This window comes from Orcinus orca, chromosome 19, assembly GCF_937001465.1.
Source record: "Orcinus orca chromosome 19, mOrcOrc1.1, whole genome shotgun sequence".
In the NCBI taxonomy this organism is placed as follows: Eukaryota; Metazoa; Chordata; class Mammalia; order Artiodactyla; family Delphinidae; genus Orcinus; species Orcinus orca.
The window spans coordinates 33159801-33181661 of record NC_064577.1 but is presented as its reverse complement, the minus strand read 5'-3'; the positions used below and the strand labels follow the sequence as shown (position 1 = coordinate 33181661).

The 21861-nt window shown below is 59.4% G+C and overlaps 1 protein-coding gene across 8 annotated transcripts in view; it reads right to left on the bottom strand.

Moving 5' to 3' along the window:
* Positions 1–20295, bottom strand: part of BAHCC1 (BAH domain and coiled-coil containing 1) — a 60159-nt gene extending 39864 nt beyond the window's left edge. For 4 of the 8 annotated variants that reach the window (XM_049702574.1, XM_049702579.1, XM_049702581.1 and 1 more), the window contains exons 1-2: positions 16515–16895; positions 15905–16305 (exon numbers count right to left, since the gene is read on the bottom strand). In XM_049702574.1, the coding sequence (XP_049558531.1) occupies positions 15905–16082 (178 nt within the window). In that variant the 5' untranslated portion in view covers positions 16083–16305; positions 16515–16895. Of the gene's footprint in view, positions 1–15904; positions 16306–16514; positions 16896–17063; positions 19398–19477; positions 20086–20108 lie in introns of those variants that run through there. The other 4 variants (XM_049702576.1, XM_049702575.1, XM_049702577.1 and 1 more) reach the window with 4 other exon arrangements.
* Between the last annotated feature and the right edge of the window lie 1566 nt (positions 20296–21861).

The window sequence follows — 21861 nt, the reverse complement described above, 5'->3', positions numbered from 1 at the left end:
CAAGTCTGGCCGGGAACTGGGCTGGAGGCTTCTTTCCTCTTGGCAAGGTCCTTGCCCACGGAGTGCTGTGGTTAGCAACCTGGGAGGGGACAGTGGGAGCCCCAAGCAGCAGGGAGGGCCAAAGGGGCTTTCAGCTCAGAGCCCCCGGGCTGGGAGCTCCGAGCCTGGCACCATCTGCACTAGCCCTTCTCTCGGCAAGGGCTTTATGAACCTTGTATCAATTCAGGTCTTCGCAATCCCAGGTGGCGGTCCCACCACGGGGCTGACAAAGGAATGGGCATCATCAGTGCTGGCCCCACGGCCCCAAGTGCCCGGGCTGGGGTTTGGATGAGGCTTGTCCACTCCAAGGCTGCCCTGGCCCCTCCAGTGAGCATGGTCACGGTGGCCAGTGCCCTGCATCCTCTGCAGGCTCTCATCACAGCGATCTGGCCAAGGTTAGCATCGTCTTGGGACAGGGACCCGAATGCGGTGTGAGGTGTCAGGCTGTGTGAGGCAGGCCGTTCTGTACTACGCACCAGCCCCCAGCTGGCCATCCCCACTGCCCGGCTGGCCCAATCCAGGGTTTGCGGCCCCAGACACAGGGCTCCAGCCCCAACTCCAGCGCTGCCTCAGCTCTGCCTAGGACACCACGGAGGCCTGGCCCGGGTGCCGGGCTGGCTGAGAAAACCACTCCGGAAGCCAGAATGCCCAGGAGGGCTGGTCGACACCCCCCACCCACTGCCATGGCCCAGTTCCTCAGGCCAGGCCCCACCCCCAGAGGCCCAACCTTTCCCACGCTCCAAGGCCCAGACAACCTGGACCGGGAGACAGGCCGTACCTGGACCCTGGCTGTGTGGCTACTTCCCTCCCAGCTGCCCCAGCTGGACGGAGCTGGGCGGGAATGCCCTGACCACTAAGCCCAGCCTTTGCTCACAGGGCCTCTATGTGCTGGCCGTGGTAGAGGTGACCGCACATGCCCAGGCAAAACCAGGGGAGGGGCCTTCCTCTGTCAACCTGTGCCAGGCCCACCTGCTGCAGCCGAGACGGTCAACAGATGCTGGGCGGGCCCGAGGGGTGCTGAGGGCGTTCCTGGAGCCCACGTGCTACCCCGGGGAGCCTCCAGTCCAGGGAGGGGCTGACCGGCAGCAAAGCCCCAGAGCGCGAGGGGCTGGCACACCAGAGGCCAGGTCCGGAGCCCTGGACAGCCAGGTGCGCACCGCGCCTGCTCACCCCCTCTCCCTCCAGCCTCCACCTTCATGCCAGGCTGACAGAGGGACAGAGAAGGGCCTCGGAGAGCTGGGGAGAGCGAGCGGGAGCGCAGAGCTACAGCAGAACGAGCATTTGTTTTGACTTAAGTGAGCTACCTTTTCTGGAAACGGTGAAACGGGTTGTAAAAAACAAAAAGAGCCTCGTTGCGACGGCTGGCGGCCGCTGCGGAGAAGCAAGCCCCTTCCCAGGCTCTCCTGATGCTTCTGGAGGCCCAGCTGACAGGCTGCTGGCACCGGGCTCCCCAGCTCTGCGTCTGGCGGCTGCACCCTCCGCCCGAAACAGCTCCCGCCCTCCTGCTCACACCTGCTCAGGCTCCCCACGGCCTCCAGCCCCCTGCAGAGCCTGCCTGGGCGTGGGGACACCCAGCTCCCCTGAGGCCATCCCTGGGTCTCCCTCAGGACACCAGGGGCGGCCTGCCTAGGAGGCCAAAGTGCCCCTCCAGTGCTGGGCCCGGCTCCAGAGGGAGCGGACTGGAGAAGAGGAGGCAGGAAGGATAACAGCCCACTGTGTGGACCCGGCCCACATTCCTCTCATTCCAGGAGAGGGAAGGGGAGGGAGGATGTCCACCCTGGGTGTCCGCGTGGACGGGGGTGGAGAAGCTTCAGTCCAGCCTGCTCGAAGGCAGGTGGGTGTCCATCTGTCTGACCACCCAGGAGCAGAATGGGGGGAGGGGGACAGGGATGGGGATACCAGGCCCTGGTGGGAGGGGCCGCTTTGGACTGCCCCACAGGAAACCCAAAGTGGCCACAGCAGGGGCCACAGAGGCTGCACCACACCACCGGCCACCAGACCCACTCTAGGTGTACACGAGTTTGCAAGCTCAATTCCTGATGCCACCAGGGACACTCCCTGCTGGGCTGGAAACCACCAGTGGCCCAGGCATGAGATAACGTGTGTGCCTGGGTGTGTGTCTGTGTACAGGGGCACAGAGGCAGCGATGGGACTATGTGTGGGCACTCAGGGTGTGTCTGGGTGTGTATGCATGGCTGAGTGTGCATGTGGGCAATGGCCGTGCACACAGGCACAGATGTGCATGCAGGTCTGGGGCAGAGGCTCCGAGGGTGCACTCGACGTGGGTGTGCACACCTGGCTCCAAGTGTGCGCAAGGTGGTGACTTGTTCTTGTGTGAGGGAGTCACACACGGGTTGGGCCGGCCCTGAGGGATGCTGCTTCCCAGGGTCACACTACCACCAAACCGGTCTCCTTCCTGGCCCAGACTCTGAAAAAGGCTCCTGGCCTTTAATTCTGCCTGATGCCTGTGGTGGCAGGCGAGAAACAACAGGACACCCCCCTCCTTCTCCACCCTGGGGGGCACATCCAGCTTACTCATGGTGGAAGGGGAACTCTAGTCTCAAGCCTGTACCGAGCGGCAGCACCAAGACCCCCAACCCCCTCCTGCCTGGGAGTCGGCCCCCTCCCCAGCCCAGCTGCTCAGCCCCCAGCCACCCGGACCTGAAAGCGGGTCCAGCGGTTGTGTGGATTCTGGGGGCAGTTGGCAGGTCACGTGGCTGGGGCCATCTCCCCACAGACAGCCTGATTCCTCTGTGGTGGAGAAGCAGCTCAGAAGCCCCCTCCGATCTGGGACCCGCTCCGGGCAGGCCCAGCCTCACCAGGCAGGCTCTCCAGGACACAGAAATTATCGGGATCTGCGGCAGTCCCCTCCAGCCACAAACCGGTGGCCTCCAGATGTCGGCCTGTCTGACCCCCCTCACTCACTTGGTCTCACCGGACACGGAGCCTGCCCTGCTTCAAGCCACCCCCTGCTGCCACAGTCCCAGAATCCCTGAGGATGCCACCCAATGACCCCAGCTGCCATCCACAGCCCCGAGAAGACAGGGGGACAAGAAGAGGAGGCCGAGACAGGCACGGGGAGGAAGGAAGGACAGAAGAGAAGGAGGAGGCTGGAGGCAGAGAGAGACAGCTGCAGCCGTGGGAGAGGGGGTGCTGGTGGGGGAGGGGCGTGGGGCGGCAGCAGTGGGGGCAGAACGCGAGCCTCTGCCAGTCCAGCCGTGGGACACAGGGGCAGCCCCGGTGAGGGGTGCCCGCCCAGAAACATGAGCGCGTCACAGGGGAAGCCCCTCTCTGCTGGTCCAGGAGAACCTTCTAGAAGACGCGGTTGGCCCAAAGGCCGTGTCTCACAGGCCATAATAGGAAAACTCTGTGGTTGCTGAGCCACCAGGCCCACAAATATAGAGGCAACGATGACAGGGGACGGGCCCAACCACCAACAGCCCAGAACTAATAAAAGAAAAGGAAAACCGGATATAAGTCTGGTTCTTATTAAAAGGGTAAATTTAGCCTTTTGGCTAGGCGGGGAGCGCGGGGTGGCCAACACTCCCCACCAGGGCCGCCTCGGACTCTGGCCGAGAGTGACTCAGAGGGCTGCCCCCCACCCCCTCCTATTCTTCACACCTTCTGGGGTCTCCGCCTCCCTTCCCTCTCACACCCTCCCTGGCGAATGACCAGCACTCCCCCTCCAGGACGCCCCTGAAGGCCAGCAAACAGGCGGGGGGCGGGGGGGCACGGGGAGGTGACCAGGGCTGGTCGGCGCCACCCCCTCCAAACCCCGCCAGCTGGAGGAGCGTCTCCAGCCAAGGCAAGGCTTCCCTTCACACCATCCTGAACTAAGCCAGCTGCAGGGAGACAAACGCCCTAGTGGTTGCAGTCCAGTGGAGACAGCAGGGTGCACACTCACGCCCGAGCCCCACCGCTCCCCTCAGAGGGAGAGCCCATCTGGACAGGGTCGGAGGTGCCCACCCCGCTCTCCTGCATCCCATCCCCTGGACCCAGGCACCCAGCACCTCGAGCTGGCCTGAACACGCCTCTTTCTCAGCTGTGGGCAGGCAGGGGAAGAGGGCACCCAACACTCCCAGTTCATTCCCAGCAGATGGGGGGGTGCCCTGTGCTTCTCCTGGCAGAGCCTTCCAGGGAGCCCACATTCTGGAATTTCTGACAGGCCACCCTCTGCACCCCATCCCTGCCTTCTGAGGCTCTCAGCAGACCTGCCCTCCCAACCCGACTCTAATGTCTGTGACCAGAAGCAGGGAAAGGCCTGGCACCGCGGCTGCCCACGGCTCCTGGTGGGAGGAGCATTTGGGGGGCAGCCCGCTGGGGAGCAGGGATCCCCCACAGTGTGCTCCTGGGGGCAGCGCTACACCCCCATAAGAAGGGAGATGGGGTGGGGGCAGGACGCACCCAGGGCTCTGTATCCTTGTAGTTTCTTCTAACAGCGCCGCTTTGACAAACCACCCCACTTCCTTCGAAGAACGGAGAGAAAGTATTTTAATTTCTAAAGACGGTGAGTATAAGTAGGGAGAAAACCTCAATTCTCTGACGTAAAACTCCGGTGTTTCTGGGAACTCTTGAAGTGAACAGGGCAAGGAGAGCTGTTTCTGGGGTGAAGTGCACCCCACTGGTCTGGGGGTCCCAAATGGGGATGGAGTGCCAGCCAGCCCAGGGGAGCCAGCGGGGAACCAGCCTCGGGGCGGCCCAGCAAGAGCTCCCAACGGAGGGAAGACCCCTGCCCCGTGCAGCTCACCCACAGCCTGGGGCACCCAGCCCTGTGCTCCCCCAGCCCCACCCCATGCCAGGGGCGGGGGGCTCAGGCAGAGAACCAGCCTTGGACCTCCAGCCCAGAAGCCTGTGTTCCTGGGTGGCTCCCGATATGACCACAGAGCAAGCACGTGGCCTTGCTGAGCCTCCACCTGGACCCCACCTGCCTCAGGACCAGGGGGCAGCAGGGGACTCAGCCCTGAGCCTGAGGACTGACCCCTCACCCGATTCACATGCTGGGCTCCGACCAAGTGTCGTGTGTGGAAAAGGCTCTGCTGCCAGACCAGGGGAGGGGGCTCTGGGCTGGGCTGCCCGGGTGGAATGAGGTCTCCAAAGGGTGCCCCCCACACAGTCTAGAGACCTCAAGATGCACCATGCCCTCCGGCTACCTGGTCCAGCGGCCCTCGGGAGCCAGGGCCTGGTGGGGCTGCCCTGAACCTCCATCGGCTCCAGGCAGTCCAGGAGGAGTGCCCAGGTAAGCCCGGGGCACTTGCTGACCTCACTAGGGCAGGCAGCTGGCGTGGGAACATCGGAAGAAAGTGCTGTCCAGACCGGACAGCACAAACGTCCTTGTCACCCAAGCCACAGACTGGGCCCTGAGCCCCGTCCAGAGAATGGAGTTCTAACCCAGCTCACTCGTTACACAAACAGTTACTGAGTGGCTGCAGCGTGCAGGGTCACTCACCCTCACCCTGGAATCCCAGGAAGTCGCGGGCTGCCCGGGCACCCTGGCTTCCAACAATGGCCCTCGGACCTCTTGGTGACCCACAACCTTGCGCAGCTGCTTGGGGCCGTCTCGCTGGCCTGTGTCTTGGAGCAGATGTTTGACAGGTGGAAAGATGACGCTGCTCGTGTGCACCTTCCCAACTTTTCTTGATTTTATCTGTATTCACACTCGTTAAGGGCTTTTTAAGAGTTCGCCTAAAGATGCATTGCGATTTAATTTAGATTTAATTTTAATATTAATTTAAAACAAATTGAAAGCTTATTTTTAGGAGACCCAAAGGGATGCAAAATGTCTCAAAAAGGGGACTGGCTTCAGGCAAACTGCCCTCAGGTGACCTGCTGGCCAGGCCTGTGGGAGGCCAGCTGGACAGGGCAGCTGCCTCACCAGGCAAACAGGCAAGTCCTGGGGGGCCACAGGTCCGGCTCCTTCCCCGGCATCCTGTGTAGGGTGAGAAAGGCTGTGCACACAGGCCAGGCACAGAGGGATCTGCTGGCACCCTTCTGCACGGTGCTGCTGAGGCCAGGAGGCGGGCGGGAGCCCCGGTCCTGCCCTCCCCACGTCCATGTCCAATACTGGGTCCTGAATCCCCACCTGCCGGCTGCCAGGACCCTATAGGGAGTGATGGGAAGAGGCATCAAGGGTCTGTGCCCCACTGAGTACAAAGTGCAGGCGTGTGAGCGCTGCCTGGGGGAGAGAAGCGACCAGGATCTGGAGACTCAGGGCTTGTGGGGAAGAGCCGCCACGAGATGTGCAGGCAGGGGTGTGCCACTAACTGGCACCAGCCCCGGGCAGCCACGCACCCCTCCCAGACTGGGCACTGGGGCCCAAACCAGGAGCGGCTCCGAAGCCTCCTGGTGTGTAAATGCTGGAAAGCAGAGTGGTGCGGCGAGCGGGCCCGACCTGGCAACACAATGCTCCAGTGCCTGCAGCCCCTCGCTGCCATGCCTGACTGCCCGGGATGGAGATGGAGCAGACGGCGAGGGGCCACAGCCCTGCTCCCTCATCTCTCCTGTGCCCTCATTTCCCTTTTGTTGGTTGTCCACCCCCCCCAGCCCCTGCCTATGCAGCCACCCACACAGCCACCACAGAAGGGAGAGGAGGGGAGCGGGCAGCTCTCCCCCAGCATCTGTCCCCCCTCGCCCACCAGGCCCTAAGGCCCAGGTGAAGCCGCTGGCTTCTGTCCTCCAATCTATCGTAGGTGCCCCACCACACATGTTGACGGTTAGGGAGTCACCTGCAGGGGCCAGTCAGGGGACAGGCAGAAAGTGGTCCCACCCGGTGCCCAGCTCCTGCACCACCAGGTCCCTCCCTTACTGCAGGGGGAGGGGGTAGCGGTGTCTCCGCAGGGACAGTCCCATCCTGAGCCTTGTTCTATCTCCACTGGTCCCCCTCTCCACTGCACAACCTCACACGTGCGCCCAGAGGCCAGCCCGCATGCCACAAGGATGACGCTGGGCTGCACTGCCCAGTGGACCTCTCACTGCCACCCCCTCACCCCGTCACTGGGTGTGACACTAAGAAGGAGGGGATTGTCCTCTCTGCCAATCTTTTTAGCTCTGACACCTCTTTTAAATGGAGTGCACACAGTCTGGGAGCCTCTGCGGACGAAAGAAGATGCTTCTGGAAGGTAAGGAGATGCTGACCTGGCCCCTGGGAGGTGGCCACACAGGCTGGAGATACTGCCCACGTGAATGTCCCCATGTATGTGTGGTCGGGTGTCGGGCGGGCATCTTGGTTTTTAGTGAAGAGACCAGGGCCAATTCAGAATCCGGTGTCTCCTGCCCTTCTCTTCCTCGTGAGGTTCTCCCAGAGGGTTATCGTCTCGATTTTCCAGTGTGGGGTCAAAATTGCAGGACAAAAAAAACGAACAGGGCTCTTTTCATGTCCACAGGCACGTGTGTGCCTTACCCAAGTGTGGACAGGCACGCACACCCCGTCTCGGCCCCAGCCATCCTGCACGGGAGGGAGGCCAGCAACGGCCAGGCCCAGCTCTGGGGGAACCAAGGGATGGAGGGCACAGACACCCAGATTCAGGACGCTGGGGTCCCACGGGGAAGATGGCCCCACGTGGAGAAGGGCGGGGGTGCTGCAAGGCCTGGGGGGACAGACTGCCAAGGGCGGTCAGGGCCGGAGGTCACGGACCATGCGGGTGGAGCCTGGGCACTGGTGGCTGTAGGGGCTGCCCAGGTGGGGAGACTCCAGGAGGGACAGGGGAAGGGGAGCAGAGGAGGTACCTGGGGCAGCAAAGAGGGGAGTACAGGTGGCCAGAGCCTGTGGGTGGCTTGGCACATGTGCTGAGTGTTGGGAACCTTCGGGGACAGTGATATGACAAGGGTGGTAGGTGGGAGCTGACCTACGGTGTAGGGGGCTTGGGTAAGGGAGGCCCCAAGGGAAGGAGAAGCAGGGCTGAAGGCTCAGACAGGCTTGGGGCTGACCTGCAGGTAGAGGCAGAGCAGGGAAGCTGACCGGCACCTCCTGGAGGAATTGGACGTGGGGATAGCTTCATTCGAAGCAGAAGCCTGGGGCGGGTGCTGGGAAAGGACCAGCTCCAGTTCAGCAGAAGCCAGTGACACAGTGAAGAAGGGGGCTGAAGCGGGGGTGGGCAGCTCACCAGCACCAAGCTCTGCACATCAGGCCCTCAGTCTGCCACCGAGGGTCACTGGGGACCTGCAGGCTCCATCCCCGGCAGGTGGCCAGGAGCTGAAGGATGGAGCAGGTGGCGGGAACTGGAGACAGATCAGAAAGCACATTCCGACTGCGGGGCGGGCTGGCTCTCCCAGGGGCCAACTGGGATGTGACTCCTTGAAGGCCAGTTGTGAGTGTCCGTGAGCGAGTGTCTGCATGAGTGTGAGCAGGTGTGGGTGTAAGGACATGCCTGGGGGTGTGAGCACACGTGAGCAGGTGTGACGTGTGTCCATTCACTGTGGGCTCATGTGAGCTCAGCCAGTTAATGCCCTGGAGGGCCTGTGGGGACGTTGGGGTCTGCAGGGTAGGTCTGTGCCTCTGCCCCCAAAGGGGACACGGGCTGAGCCAGGCAGCAATGCCTGTGCTGAGACGGAGCCTGCCACAGGGTGCTGTGAGATGCTCGTGAGATGCTGGTGGACAGCGGCCTGGGAGCGCAGCCCCTTCCTTACACCCCCACCGCGTCCCCACCCTGGGTTCCGCCCCTTGGTTGTTCCCAAACTGCCTTCTTTTCACCCCCATCCAGCTGTGCTCCCAGCATGCCTGCCTTGATGGTGGGGGGCCCTGCCTGGTCTGGCTCTGTGATGATGGGGCCATGGTGCCCTCCCCAGAGTTGCCTTCAGAAGGAAGTCCCAGGGAAGAAAGGCTCTGGCTTCCCTGAAGGAGGAGCAAAGGGATCCAGCCAAGACTGCCTCTTCCCAAGAAGATGGCAGAGCGTGGTTTAGTTAGTAAACCGCCACTAAAATGTGGCTGATGGGTCTGTCTTACTTGGCGAGGCTCCCCAAGAAGACACCACCCCAGGCCACCCTTGGGGACCCCAGCCTACTGCTCAGAGGCCTCTCTCAGCAGCACACCTATCCTCTGCCCCTTCCCTGCACTTCTGGTAATTTCTAGAGGAAACCAAGTTCCTATACTTAGATGAAGCAGGGCTGCTTGAACTTTCCTTCCGGTTCCAGGCACACAGTGGGTCCCCCCTTCCCCAGCCTCAAAAGTCTTTGGATCTAAAAACACTGGACTCTTTGTTGGGGGCCCTGGGGGAGGGGAGAGGGGGCAGGGAACCCAACCCACCTGTTCATTCCCTCCTCCCCCTCCCCCACCCTAGGTCAGAAAGAAAAAAAAAAAGCTTCCTGGCTGATCCAATCTGGAACCTAATCGTCTGGACAGCTGCAGCAGCCCTCAGATGCCAGCCCGGCTGGCTCCCAGCTTGGGCACTGGATGCCTCTCCGCCAGGCCCGCAGCCTACTGCAAACCCACACCAATCCCATAAGCGGGGAGGGGGCAACCCCCACCCGGCGCCCCCCTACCTCCTCTAAGCCCACACCCAGTTCCCACCGACCGGTCCCCGTCCTCCAGTGGCAGCTGCTGGCAGGGCCACAGGAGGCAGTAATATTATATATTACAACAAACAGGGGCGGCCCACTGACAAATAGGCCTGCATGATCTAAATGGTATATTATCCCATAAAAACGTCATCGGGCAGGGCGTCAAAGCCGAGACGGAGCAGCAGTCTTGGAGTGCGGGCTGCAAAACCCGAACCTTCCTTGGCGTGGCCCGGGGCTTTGGGGACATGTTCTAGACAGTGCATGCTGGTTGTAATTTTGTTGTTTGCTTTTAATCTGGAGTCTTTGGTGGGAGAAAGGAGGTCCCAGAGGTTAATGGGGACAGGGGAACCCCGGGGAGCCATCCCCTGGCGGGCAAGGCAGGAGGAAGCCCTGCAGTGCAAGTTACCTACTGCCAAACAGACAGGGCACATGCTGCACCCCAAAGCCCTGAGGTCGGCCTCAGCTCGAGAGCTGTGGCGCAAGTCCCAGCAAAGACCTCCAACGAGGGCCTTTCCCAAGGGGTGCCCACCTCTCCAGGAGGCTGTCGGGAGCGGCAGGAGTGAGAACTTTCTCTGGATGGGTGATGATGGGCTAGGCCTTCCTTCCAGAGGGGCTAGGGCAGCACCCCCGTCCTGGGGGGATGGTTTCTGTTCATCAGAAGTCATCCAGGTGGATACTGGTCAATACGGCATTGATAGGGTTTACTGCCGCCTGTCAGTGGGAGGCTGGGGAGTGGGGCGCTGCCCCAAAGTCTGTGCAGGGTTTTCTCATGGGACTGTCTAGGCAGAGATGCCCTGATGCCACCCAGGTGGAGTCCCCACGTCCCTTCCAAGCTGACCCTTTGCCAGTGTGACCAGGGCCCCTCTGAGAAGGCCACGTGCAATGGGCTGGGATCAGGGCATATGGTGGGAATCCCCCTGGGACTCTGGCCACGCCAATCAAGGCAGCTGCCCTCTGCACAGGATGCCCCTGGGGCAGAGGGGCAGCTCCCATCTTTTGGGGCCTATATTCAGATATTTATGGTAGGGAGGAAGCCAAGCAGGGCCCAGAGGCCTCTTTCAGGAGGAAGGGCAAGGGGTTACTGGAGGTGGCAACCAAGGCCCCTTTCCGCCCAGAAAGCACTCATTCCCAGTGGCACTGGCGGAACTCTATCTGAGCTTGGGAATTCCCAGCTCAGGGCCGGTCCCAGGCTCAGACCCTGGAGCTAGACCAGGAGCATTCTGGGAAGTGTAGTCCTTTGGGAGTTGGGAGGGCCTGCTGGGATTTCCAGGGGAGTCTCATCAAGAGCAAGCAAGAGGACAGAGCAAAGGAGGTTACCCTGACTGTAATCCCAAGGTGGAAGTTTGACATTCCTGGGAACTGGCTGAACTTAAGACATCTGCGCCCTGAAAAGATACCAGCCAACGCTGGATTCCAGCCTCAGATCATACCCTCAGTGGTCTCTCTGAGCAAGCCATCTGGAGCTCTTATTTTGGTGGGAAGACCTGGGAACTCCCCAGAGGGAAAAAAACCCTGCCTGAAGTGCCCTGACTTCTATCCTCCTCTGGCAGCTGCCCCCAGACAGCAGGAGAGACAAGGGTGCTACCTGCCGGGCTCCTGGAGAGGCTGTAGCGCATCCCGCACACTCTCGCACATTATTTATGCTCACAGCCCCCGCTGATGACATATGTAAGTTGACAGCGAACATCCTATCAACTTGCTGGAGTGTATCTTGATTGTTAAAACACACTCTTAAAGGTATACGATCATTTATCAAATTAAAATAGCGGCGCCTTGCCTGTCCTCTTTTCTGCCTTCCCTGACCACTCCCCTGCAGCCTCCCTCCTCTGGCCTCCTGGGCATCCTGCCCTTGCACCCAGGCCCTGCTCCTCGGGTTGGTGGGGAGACACTGCCCTGCTTCCAGGGACCCAGACTCAGCACCCCAACCCCACCCTACCCCAGGCCAGGGCAAGCCCACTAATCGCCAAGAAGTGACAAACGCCAGAAGCCCCACCAATTAAATCTAAACTCAAGCAAAGCTCAGTGGCCAGTAAATTATTATTTTTATTAGCTTGAACCAAGTTCCCGTAAGAGAGAAAGTCAACTTGCTCCCATGAATGGCTCTTGTATAATTTATTTAACTCTGTGCTCTTTGCCAAAGCCTGGAATATTTTTAGCTCGTTCTGTTGTTGGATTTGGCTTTTTTATGTGTGTTTCTGAGGGGTATTTTTAGCTCCCTCCATGTTATTCTAACAGCCTCCTGTGCGTTTTGTCCTGTCTGTGCGGGCTGTTGAACCCAGTCTCACAGCAGACGAGGGAGATTTCTAAGAATACACGGGAGTGTTTGGGGGTGATGAGGGATGGCACAAGGCTGCTCCCTGCCTCGCTGGCTAATTTGCCTTAGTGCTCACATGACCTGGATATTCCTATAGGAATATCCTTGTAGGAAAAATCAGACATGGGGGCAGTACAAGCCCCACTGAGAAAAAACCCACATTCCAAAAATGGCTTCACTGGGGTGGGCGAGGCGGCCACAGCCTGGCCGATCCACGAGGCCACTGGATTCCTGGCTCCGCAGGGCAGCCTTGGCTTTGATGTCTGCTTCTGTCACTTAACAGAGCAGGATGGGTAGAGTCTTCGGAAAGTAACTCTTTTCACACCTACTTAATGTTGGTAACTGTTGCAGAAACACTCCACCGTGTCACTGAGTTAATGAGGTATTTACGAAAATGTATTTTTTTTCCTTTACAAAAAAATATCCCATGAGGAGGGAGGGGGACCCTTTGATGGGGTCTTTTTACACCCGGAAATTATCTTTTTTTCCTCTGCATTTTTCTTTTCTTTTTCTTTCTTTTTTTTTTTTTTTGAGATTGGCAATCAGAAGCACTGTTAGCAGGAGAGAAGTTTGTGGTTCTCCCACCAGAAGGAACGTGCCGTCCTGTTTACTCCCAACAACCGCAGGCCCAGGGCACCTGGCTTCCAGGCCCAGCCATTTACACCCCAAAGAAGCCGGGAGAAGGGGCGGAGAGGAGAACCCACCCGCTGTCACATTGCTGAAACCAAGACTTGATCGGCTCCTCCGCCTTCCTCGGGTGGAGACCCGGTGATTCTCGAAGGTTCAGCCCTGAGGGGGACGTACAGAGAAGGATGGAGGGCAGGAGCTGACCGGCTAGAAGAGGGGGCGGGGACTGGGCTTCTCCCAGGCCGGGCTGCCTCCTACTAAATGCGCTCGGAGGAGAGGCGCGATCCCCAATCGCTCCAGGCAGTAGCGCTGATGAAAAATCTTGGGTTGGTGCGTTGTTGATTTTCCTTTTTTTTCCCCTAGATTTCACAGCTTTGCCTCCGGACCATCTGTATTAGAGACAAAATCTAACACTGCACTAAAAATAACGATTCCAAACATTCTAATTACACCTTTTGGTGACAAGGTTACTGGAACAGCACTTTACCATAAAACCCTTCAGCCCGATGGTAAAGCTATCGGCACTTTCAGTTTTAGAAAAACAATGGAAGGAGCCCTGGAGCCCAATATCCCATCGGGGTCCCTCAAGCTGACATTTTGAAAGCACTGGGTGGGGACGAGGAAGGGCAGCACTGGCGGAGGGCAGGGAGGGAGACCCTTGGCCAGGCCGTGTGTCTGTGCCAGGGACGAGCAATCCTCAGAAGCCAGGGACTCAATCTCCGGTGGCTGGATCTTACTCCCATGTTAGAGCCGGACAAATAGGAAGAAGCTCGGAGCAATTTTCCTTTCAGCAGGGTAGTCAGTGCAGGGAGGGGCAGGATGGGCTGCTGCAGCCGTGGCCTGTGGACCTGAGGCCATCCGCGAAAATGGGAAGAAAGTCTGCCAAACTGGCCATTTTGAAATCCATACAAGAGATGCAAAAAATATTTTAACTTAATTATACCTTTTTCTTTTTAAACTAGATCATATACAGATACAGACCAAAGCAAAGTAGTCTGGGGTATAATTCCTTTTAAAAAAAATTGATGTAGCTATATTTTAAAACCAATACAAGATACTGGCTTTCAGCAATTTCAAAAGGCTTTCAGCGGCAGATGTTTCTAGCTGGACGCCCTGTAGGCCAGCCTTCCCGTCACAAATGGGTTGAACATCTCCAAGCACAATAGGTCTCTTTGGTCCCCCGGGAGGTGCAAACAGCCTCCAGGAGCAGGGGACACGTGGCCCTCCAGCTCCCCCCCCCAGGGTGCCCTGGGGACCTCCAGCGCCCCCTAGAGCACCCTGCATATGGGGGAGGTGGGTAGGGTCTGGGTCAAGGACACAGACCAAGCCAGCACCCATCCAATTTCTCCAAACCCTCCATGGCCTACGATCCAAGAACCACGTGGTCAAACTTGGAATGAACAAGACAATGGTTTGGGCCACCCAGACCACGTTCCCACCTGACTCGGTGGTGCCGGCATCTGGATATAAGAACAGAAAGGGGAAATGGCGGCTGACCAGGACCTGGGGAGGGCCGTGGGCTGTTGAATGGGGACGAGAGAGACAGCAGTGACCTGAACTGACGGGGAATCTGGTCTGGCCCTGCCCCACCCCATGGGGGACACAGCCCCAGCCTGTCTGTGTACTACTGGGAGAGCCTTGGTGTCGGGGGCCCTTCTGGACCGGTTTCTGTACCCTCCAGGCTAGAGGGTATGGCATATGCGGGGTGTGTGTGTGTATGTGTGTGTGTGTGCAGCCAGAAGGGGCTAGGGAAACTGTAGCACTGTCCCTGCTGCCACCACAAGCCCACAACCTCAACCCCCCAGTGTGGGCTGAGCTGGGCGGGCAGCATCTCTAATGCAGGGGCAGGAGAGACAACCACAGGAACAGCAAGGACAGATATTTAAAATCACCAATTGCCCAGGCAAGTACTTTTGCTTTTTTGAGTTATAAATCTATAAGAGAAAAAAGCAAGGGAGAGGAAGAAGGAAGAGCAAGGAAGAGAAAAAAAGCAGCCTTGCAGAAGGCTCGCACTGGAACAGGAAACGCGGGCGAAGGGCTGATTCCAGGAGAGTGCTGAGTCCAGCCCCTCTACTCCCAGCGTGCTCGAACTTTTCGTATCTCACGTTGTAAATGCTAAACGCCCATTAGTAATCAAGCAATTTCTCGTATTTTTTTTCTTTTTAGGTAATTTATGTTTTTCTTTCTGACTGCCCTCCCTTCTGACATTTTCCCTTTTAGCCTGACTCTGCCATCCGTTTTAATCCACACACTAATTGTAATCCCATTAAAGCAGATATAATTTTATTAGTATTCACAGTTCATCAAGCTAGCAATAACTGTTACTGCCAAATTAACAACAACAAAAAAAGCGACAAACAACATTTCTGATGTTTAGAACAAACTGTAAACAAAAGCAAGCCAACCTTTCAGGGTGACCAGCGGGTCCCCACACGCGCAGCCCCTCCAGCTTCCTGCAAACTCAGCCGGCACTGGCCAGTAACCTCCAGGGTCTCAGGCGAGATCGCGGCCCCTTCGCCACCCTCTGCCCGGCCCTGCTTCTCTTCTGACCTGGCTCGACAGTAATATCAAAGCCACCCGAGACGGGGACTGCTCTGGAGGCCTGGGTCAGCTCTGCCAAGGAACAGCTCTCTCCGGGAGAGAACTGGAGAAGACCCGAGTGCAGGGCGGCCCCAGCTCTCTCCTCCTGGAGCAAATTTGCTGCGAACTCGCCTGCACCGAAATCCGTCGGCGGCCCCCGCGCCGCCCCCAGCCGAGCCGGCGCCGGCGCTGCGCTCCCCCAGGGCGCAGGCCGCGGGGCTGGGCCGCGATCTGGCCACGCTTTGTCCGGCTTTAGCAGGATACCAGAGGCACTTGTTAAAGCAAATGCATCCCCTGCAAACCCATTCTCGCCCTGACACTTCAAGGCTTTATATAGAAACAGGATTTGCTCGTCTTACACCAGCAGTCCCTATTAACGCTCACCCCGCGCACACACCGCCCTAATCCGAGAGGCCGCGGCACCCCCCCCCACCTTCACAACGGCCGTTTTGTTCCCGCAGAATGTGCCTCGTTGTCCCAGCCCCGGAATGTTTTAAGGATGTGAATGCAGAATGCAGAATGCAGAAATGAGGTTTCCGCGGAATTTAGTTCTTTTGCAGGAAGGGGTGGGGGAGGGTGGCAGGAGGGGAAAGGCTTTATTTTTAGCCGGCTCCGAGGCTGCCCCTCCGAGACACTGGGGGACCCTGGGGAAGGCCGCTCTAAACCGCGATGATCCGGCTCGGGGCGCCCACAGGATGCGCGGGCCGCCACCGGTGCCGGTGCAGGGAAATGAAACCGAAGGCTTCTCCGCAAATGCTCCAAGGAGAGGAGGGGCAGGCTCCCGTACGACCCTCGACCGTGCCCACCTCGCGGCAGGGCCTCCTCTCCCGCGCCCACCCGGCCGGCACTGACCTGTGTGCGAAGCCATGGGCAGCGGCGACGGGAAGTACTTTCCGGGCTGGAAGTGCGCCGGGGGCTGCGCAGCGGGCCCGGCCGGGGCGAGGCGCGCGGCAGCGGCGGCGCTGCGGTGGCCCAGGCTCCCGCGGTCCGACAGCAGATGCGGCGGCGGTGCGAAGTCGCGGCCATCCATGCCGGGCCCCGGCCCCGGCCCCGGCCCGCCGCCGCCTCCCGGGAGCAGCGCGGCCGGGGCCCGGGGGCGGCTCGGCGCGCGGACGGCGCGCGGGAGGCGCGGAGGAGGCGGCGTCCGGGGTCACTGGCGGCGGCGGCGGCGGGGCCGGTCAGCACGCCGGCGGACTGGTCTCCTCGGCGGGCGGCCGCGTGCCGAGCCGGCGGCCGCCGTGCGGGTCCATAGTCTGCGGAGGCAAGCAGAAGAGACTTGGTGACTCTGGGGCTCGGCTCGCCCGGGGGTCTCCGCCCCGCCCGCCCCCCACCCCCCCACCCCGTCGGCCCGAGCCTCGCGGCCAGGCCCGGCGGCCGGGTCCGGAGAAGCTCCGCGCGTCTCCCCGCTGCACGCGCGCGCGCTGGCCACCCGGGCCGCCCCGATCCCCGCGCGCACACGCACCGTCCCGGCCACGCTCCGCCCGGAGGAGCCTGAGGGAACCCGGCCGTACAGCTCGACGCTTCCCCTTCGCGGATCCCTGCGGCGAGGGCGCCTCGGCGAAAGGCTGCTGGCTCCTCTGGGTGATAAAAACCCAAATCTGCGAAGCCATCACGCACACACACACACACACACACACACTCACACGCACACCCTCTCCCCTCCCCCGCTGCCCAAAGGTGTCTCTGAGGGAAGGCCTGGGGTCGACGCTAGCTTTTTTCCTCTCCCCCCATTCCGAGGTTCAGCTTTTACTGCATTCTGCTTAACCGAATGACCATGCTAATTAAGCGAGTAATTTTATTGATTGTAACTCAAGAGTTTTTTTTTTTTTTAATAACCTTCATTTTCTCCCCTCTCCCATCCCCCTCATGCGTCTTTCGGCCCATTCTTTTGAACCCGCCGCGCCCCCCCCAACATCCCTAACGGGACCAGGCCCCCACTCCGCATTGCCGAGCCAGGACCCCGGGCCAGCTCCCCGGAGTCCCAGGGGTCTACGTCCGCCGGCGGCGTCACCTGGGCCGCCACGCCGCAGTGCCCGGTCGGCCGTCCCGGAGCCGGGAGCTTCCTGGAGAGCCTGGAACAATCACCCCGCCCCCCAGTCAAATTCGCCCAGGATCTTCCTCTGAGGATTGGAGGTTTGGAGAGGGGCGATTTGAAAGTCAGAAATTGTTTTCTCTCAACGCCCCAAATCGGCCACATTATTTCTCCCTTCAGCGCCTGCCCCGGGTCGCCGAGCCGAGGCCTGTCTCTGCACGGCCGGGGGACGTGGGGTTTGCGACGCTGGGCTGGGCCCTGGGGAGGCGGACAAGTGCCCGGGCCCAGCGCAACCTTCACCGCTGCCCAGGTCCCAGCAGACCCCCGGCCTCCGTCGTCCACCTCCACCTCCTGGCTGGGCACTTAATGCCCCCCACCTCCCTTCTCTTCCACCCCCACCCAACGCCGAGAGTCCACTCGGAAGCGAAATTGGGGGTAATTTCAGACGCTGAGCGCGGAACGGCGGAGCAACACATAGACTGGACGGCTGTGCGCCCGCGTGGAGGACAGCTTTCATTCGACACATTTCTCCTCATTTCCTAAATCTGCATTGTTTTAATGTTTGATATCACCTTAACAACAGGGAGATGGGTAGGCTTAATATTCTTCACTGTGAACTTTGCAGAGTCTTCTGATTTTTTTTAGCCGTCCCATCGTGACAATAAAGCGATTAAGATGTTTTCCATTTTGTGAATACCATTTTAAATTGCTATATTTAATGTTACAGGTTCTACACGTCTTATTTGCAGACTATTTTGTGTTTGATTTAATCTACAACCGAAAACATAATGTATTAAGTGAATACATATTTGCTCAGCTGATAAGCTTTTTAATATTTATTCGGAGAGCTTTTGCATTGTAAATAAACGGAACCTACACAAAGAGTTCTCTTTGTCTCTCAACTTTATACAAAGGGGTTTGGGGCTTCCTCCCTCTGGGGATCGTCAGCTCTCTACCCCGGTCTAACAAATAACTCGGCTTGCCGCCGCTCCGGCCTGCAGAGCAAGCGCCCGGCCTCCAGGGCCGGGGGAGCGCCGGGCGAGGGGGCTGCCCGCGCCGGGGTCAGGGGAGGGAGGGGCTGCCCGCGCCGGGCTAGGGGCCGGGGGGCACGGGGAGGGACAAAGGGAAAGGAGGGGAGGGAGGTCGGGAACCTGCGGCTTCAAAGGCGCAGGGGCTGCGCGCGCGGGGGGTGGGGGGCTTCCCGGCGGCCTCCGGGGAGCCGTGTATGCTATGCTTTTGTTTTGTGGGGTTTCTTTTTACCGATAAGAAATTCCAAAATTGTCGAGAAAGAAAGAGTTGCTCTCGATTCTCGGGACGCGGGCTTGGTTACCAGCAGCAATTTTAATCTTCACCTTCAGCGGATGGATCGCGGGCTGGATTGATCCTTCCCCACTAGCCCGCTAGACTTTTTACGCGGAAGGAGGTGGGTTATTGTCGCTCGTCTGTGCCGCAGAGATTCTTACCAGGTCGGAGGGAGCTTTTCTTTGTGTTCTTTGCTCGCGGGGAGAGGCCGCGCTGCGCCTCACCGCCCGCCAGAGAGCGGCTCCTGGGTGCCTGCGGAACACGAGCCAGGCAGGGAGCGGGGCGGCGACGCATGGCCGCCCCGGCCTGGGCCCGGCGCCCCGAGCCCGGAGCTCAGGCGCCGCCATTCGCGAGTCCTAGGGCTCCGAGCCCCCTCCCCCCAGCTCCAGGAGAGGTCGCAGAAAAGGACAGCTCCAGCCTCGGATCGGGCCGGACTCAGAGAGGAAACGGAGCGAAAACGGTGGCGGGCACGGGGCCCCACGCCGGCTGGAAAATCGCTGACAAGGGTATTTTGGAAACAGCCGAACCTCGGAAAGCCGGGCTCTTCCCCAGGACCCCGCGGCGCGGTCCCTGGAGCCGCCCGTTCCTCTGCGCGTGGCTCAAGCGCTCCAGGATGTGGGGCTCCTTCGGGTTTCCTTCGGTTTTAACTTATACACGGAAAAACCTGCCCTTGCTTCGGCCTCCCGCATCCCCCGGCGCCGTCTCCGAGTGCGCTGGCGTTGTGGGACCTGCAGGCTGGGCTGGGGCCCGGCGCGCGCGGGGCGCGGGCTGCTCGGGCGCCGCCACAGAACCCGCTCCCTGCGAAACGGTCGCGCCCGACACCATCCCCCCCGCACGCCGGGAGAGGACCGAGGCCCTGGGCCGCGCCGGACCCCCGCACCCCAGGGCGCACCCGCCCGCAGACCCCGCCTCACGGGCGGTGGCCTGAGCCCCGCACACCGCCCGGAATGCGCGCGGGAAGAAAGCCCCGCTGCGCTAGCCTCGCTTGGCCACCTACCTCCTCCACCCTCACCCCCCCGGAAAAAATTTTCTGAAATGCCCTAAAATGAATTAGGCTCTGGGAAACGAACCCCCCAAAACCTCGCGGTTACCCCTTTCCGCCCGGTCCCTCGCCCCGCACACGGCCGGCGGCCGGCAAGCCCCTCTGTTAGGCGGCTCGGGCCGCCTCGGCCAGCGCGAGCCAGCCGGTTCCCGGCGCCGCGGAGCGACCGGGCGGGGCTGACCCGAGGCTGCTCGGGGGAGGGGAGCAGGGTGTGTGGGGGCCGAACAACTGGGGTTCGTTCGTGGTGCCGCCAGAGCCGGGAGCGCGTTGGGTGCGTCGGGGACCTCGCCGACTGTCCACCCGGAGCCGCCCGCGCGGCTTGCGCCAGACGCAGCCTGGCGGTCCCTGTCCTGTCGCGATCATTTATTTTTAATGCTGGGTGTCGATCGAGACAACAAGCGCTCAGAGCAAAGCAAGGACGCATTACGGGGGGAATTTTAAAGCGATCGATAAGATTTTTCAAAGGGAGAAAAAATCGCTCTTATATATAGTCCATCTTTAAAAAAAAAAAAGCCTGCTCGACATTATAACGGATTTTTTAAAAGGGAAGATATATACTTCTTAACATCGCAACCCTGAATTTCTCTTACTAAAAAAATTGTAAATCCCCAAAGCCAAAATAAAAAATAAAATAATAAAAATACAAAAACAAAAAAATGAAAGCAATTTCAGTTACTTACTGGAGGCTGTTTCCTGGATACAATTGAATGCAATACAATTAAACCAGTAAATGTGACTTTGTTTTGTATTCCTATTGGTATTTTCAATGTGCTGACTGTTGCACTGTAAATGCACCGCTTCCACAACAACGACTCTAGCGAGCCCATCCAGAGCGGCTCTCAAACCTGCAGCCCGGCGCGGCGAGCCACGGGCCCTGCATACTAATAAGCTCGTGCCACTCAGCCCCGAGCAGCCTGCGCGCTGATTGGCCGCGCGGCCCTCCTCTGCCGGGAGCTCATGCCACTCATTCAGCGTAAACAGGCCTCCCAATAGGCTGGCGCCGGGCCAGGGAGCTGCCAATCAGGGAGCAGCAGGGCTACTACTGAGCCCGATGGCGCCTAATTCAAGCCCGGCGACTGCGCAGCTCCTTTGCGCAGATCGTTGCTGCTGAATGGGAATGTGTTGGCGCAGGGCGGGAGAGGGAGCAGGGGCGAGTGGGAGCTCGTGTCCACGCCGAGGGGAAGGCTTTTGCTTTTTTTTTTTTTTTTTTTTAATTTAACCCAGCAGGTATAAAGTTTGGCGTCTGGAGCACAGAGGCCAGGAGAAGAAACAGCAACACGCGTTGAAGCAGATGCTCTTTAAAATACCTGGGATCTGTCTGGCAGGTGGCTGAACCCGGCACAGGTAGGCCCGAGTCCCAAGCATGGAGGCCTCCCCGGGTTGCCCGGCCCTTCCACCACTCCGAGGCCTCCGCCTGCTCTGACCGAGCTCAGGAATGTCCCATGCCCACAACCTGGGTATCACGGGCTCTAGAGTCGCCTGCCTGGTCTTCTCCTCCCCCTGCCCCAGGAATCAGACCCTGGGGAGAAGGTCCTGTATCTCTGGCCACCTATCTGCGGAACCTCAGTTTTTACCTCTCTTGGCTACATTTTGCAACGCAGCACCAATCAAAATGAAAATCGGGGGTTTATGGCCATAACAAAGATTTCCCCTTCTTCATCTGCAACTAGATTTTTAAAATATGTTCACCTTGATACCCACGGTGTGGAAACCATGCATGGTATTTTTCAATGTTGCTTTCCTGCATATCTGCTAAATTCTATGTTGCTTTCCTGCATATCTGCTAAATTCTCGCCTCAATTAAAAGAGCCACTGAACGAATATCTTCATCGTAATCAGATGCAAACTACTTTTAAAGATATTCTCCAAATATTTCTGTTAGATTTGGTTTCCCAACAATATGCTATTTATTCTCTGGAGTCAAGGCGATGCCTTGGTGGCGATGGCTACATTATTTTTACTTCTCTTTCTCCACGTGAAGCTCTGCCTGCCCCTCTGGGGGACCAAAAAAAAAAGGTATTTATACTAGATGCCAAGCAACACAGGCACACGCGTTAGAAATTCTCCGCCGGCTCATTCCGGTAGGGACACGAAGGGGTTAAGCCGGAGGCCTTCTGTTGTCACCTTCCTTTCCCCGCCCCCCCGCCCTCTCCCGCAGGACCTCCGGGATTGGCTGGCACTCCGCCAGTAGGCTGTCAATCACCGAGTGTAAACAAGGCGCTGATTGGCTGTTGTCTAGTCCGCACAGGGCCTCCTGAAAAAAGCAATTACTGGCTCCGCGGTTTCAAGGCGGCCCGAGGCCGCTTGATGAAAGGAGATAAGCTGGGGACCGTTTCCAGGACCCCCGCGGGCCGACCCCGGCAGCCCCGGAGCCGAGGTGCTGCAGAGAGCCAGCGGATCAAAGGAATTCAGAGAGAAAGGGGAAGCGGGCGC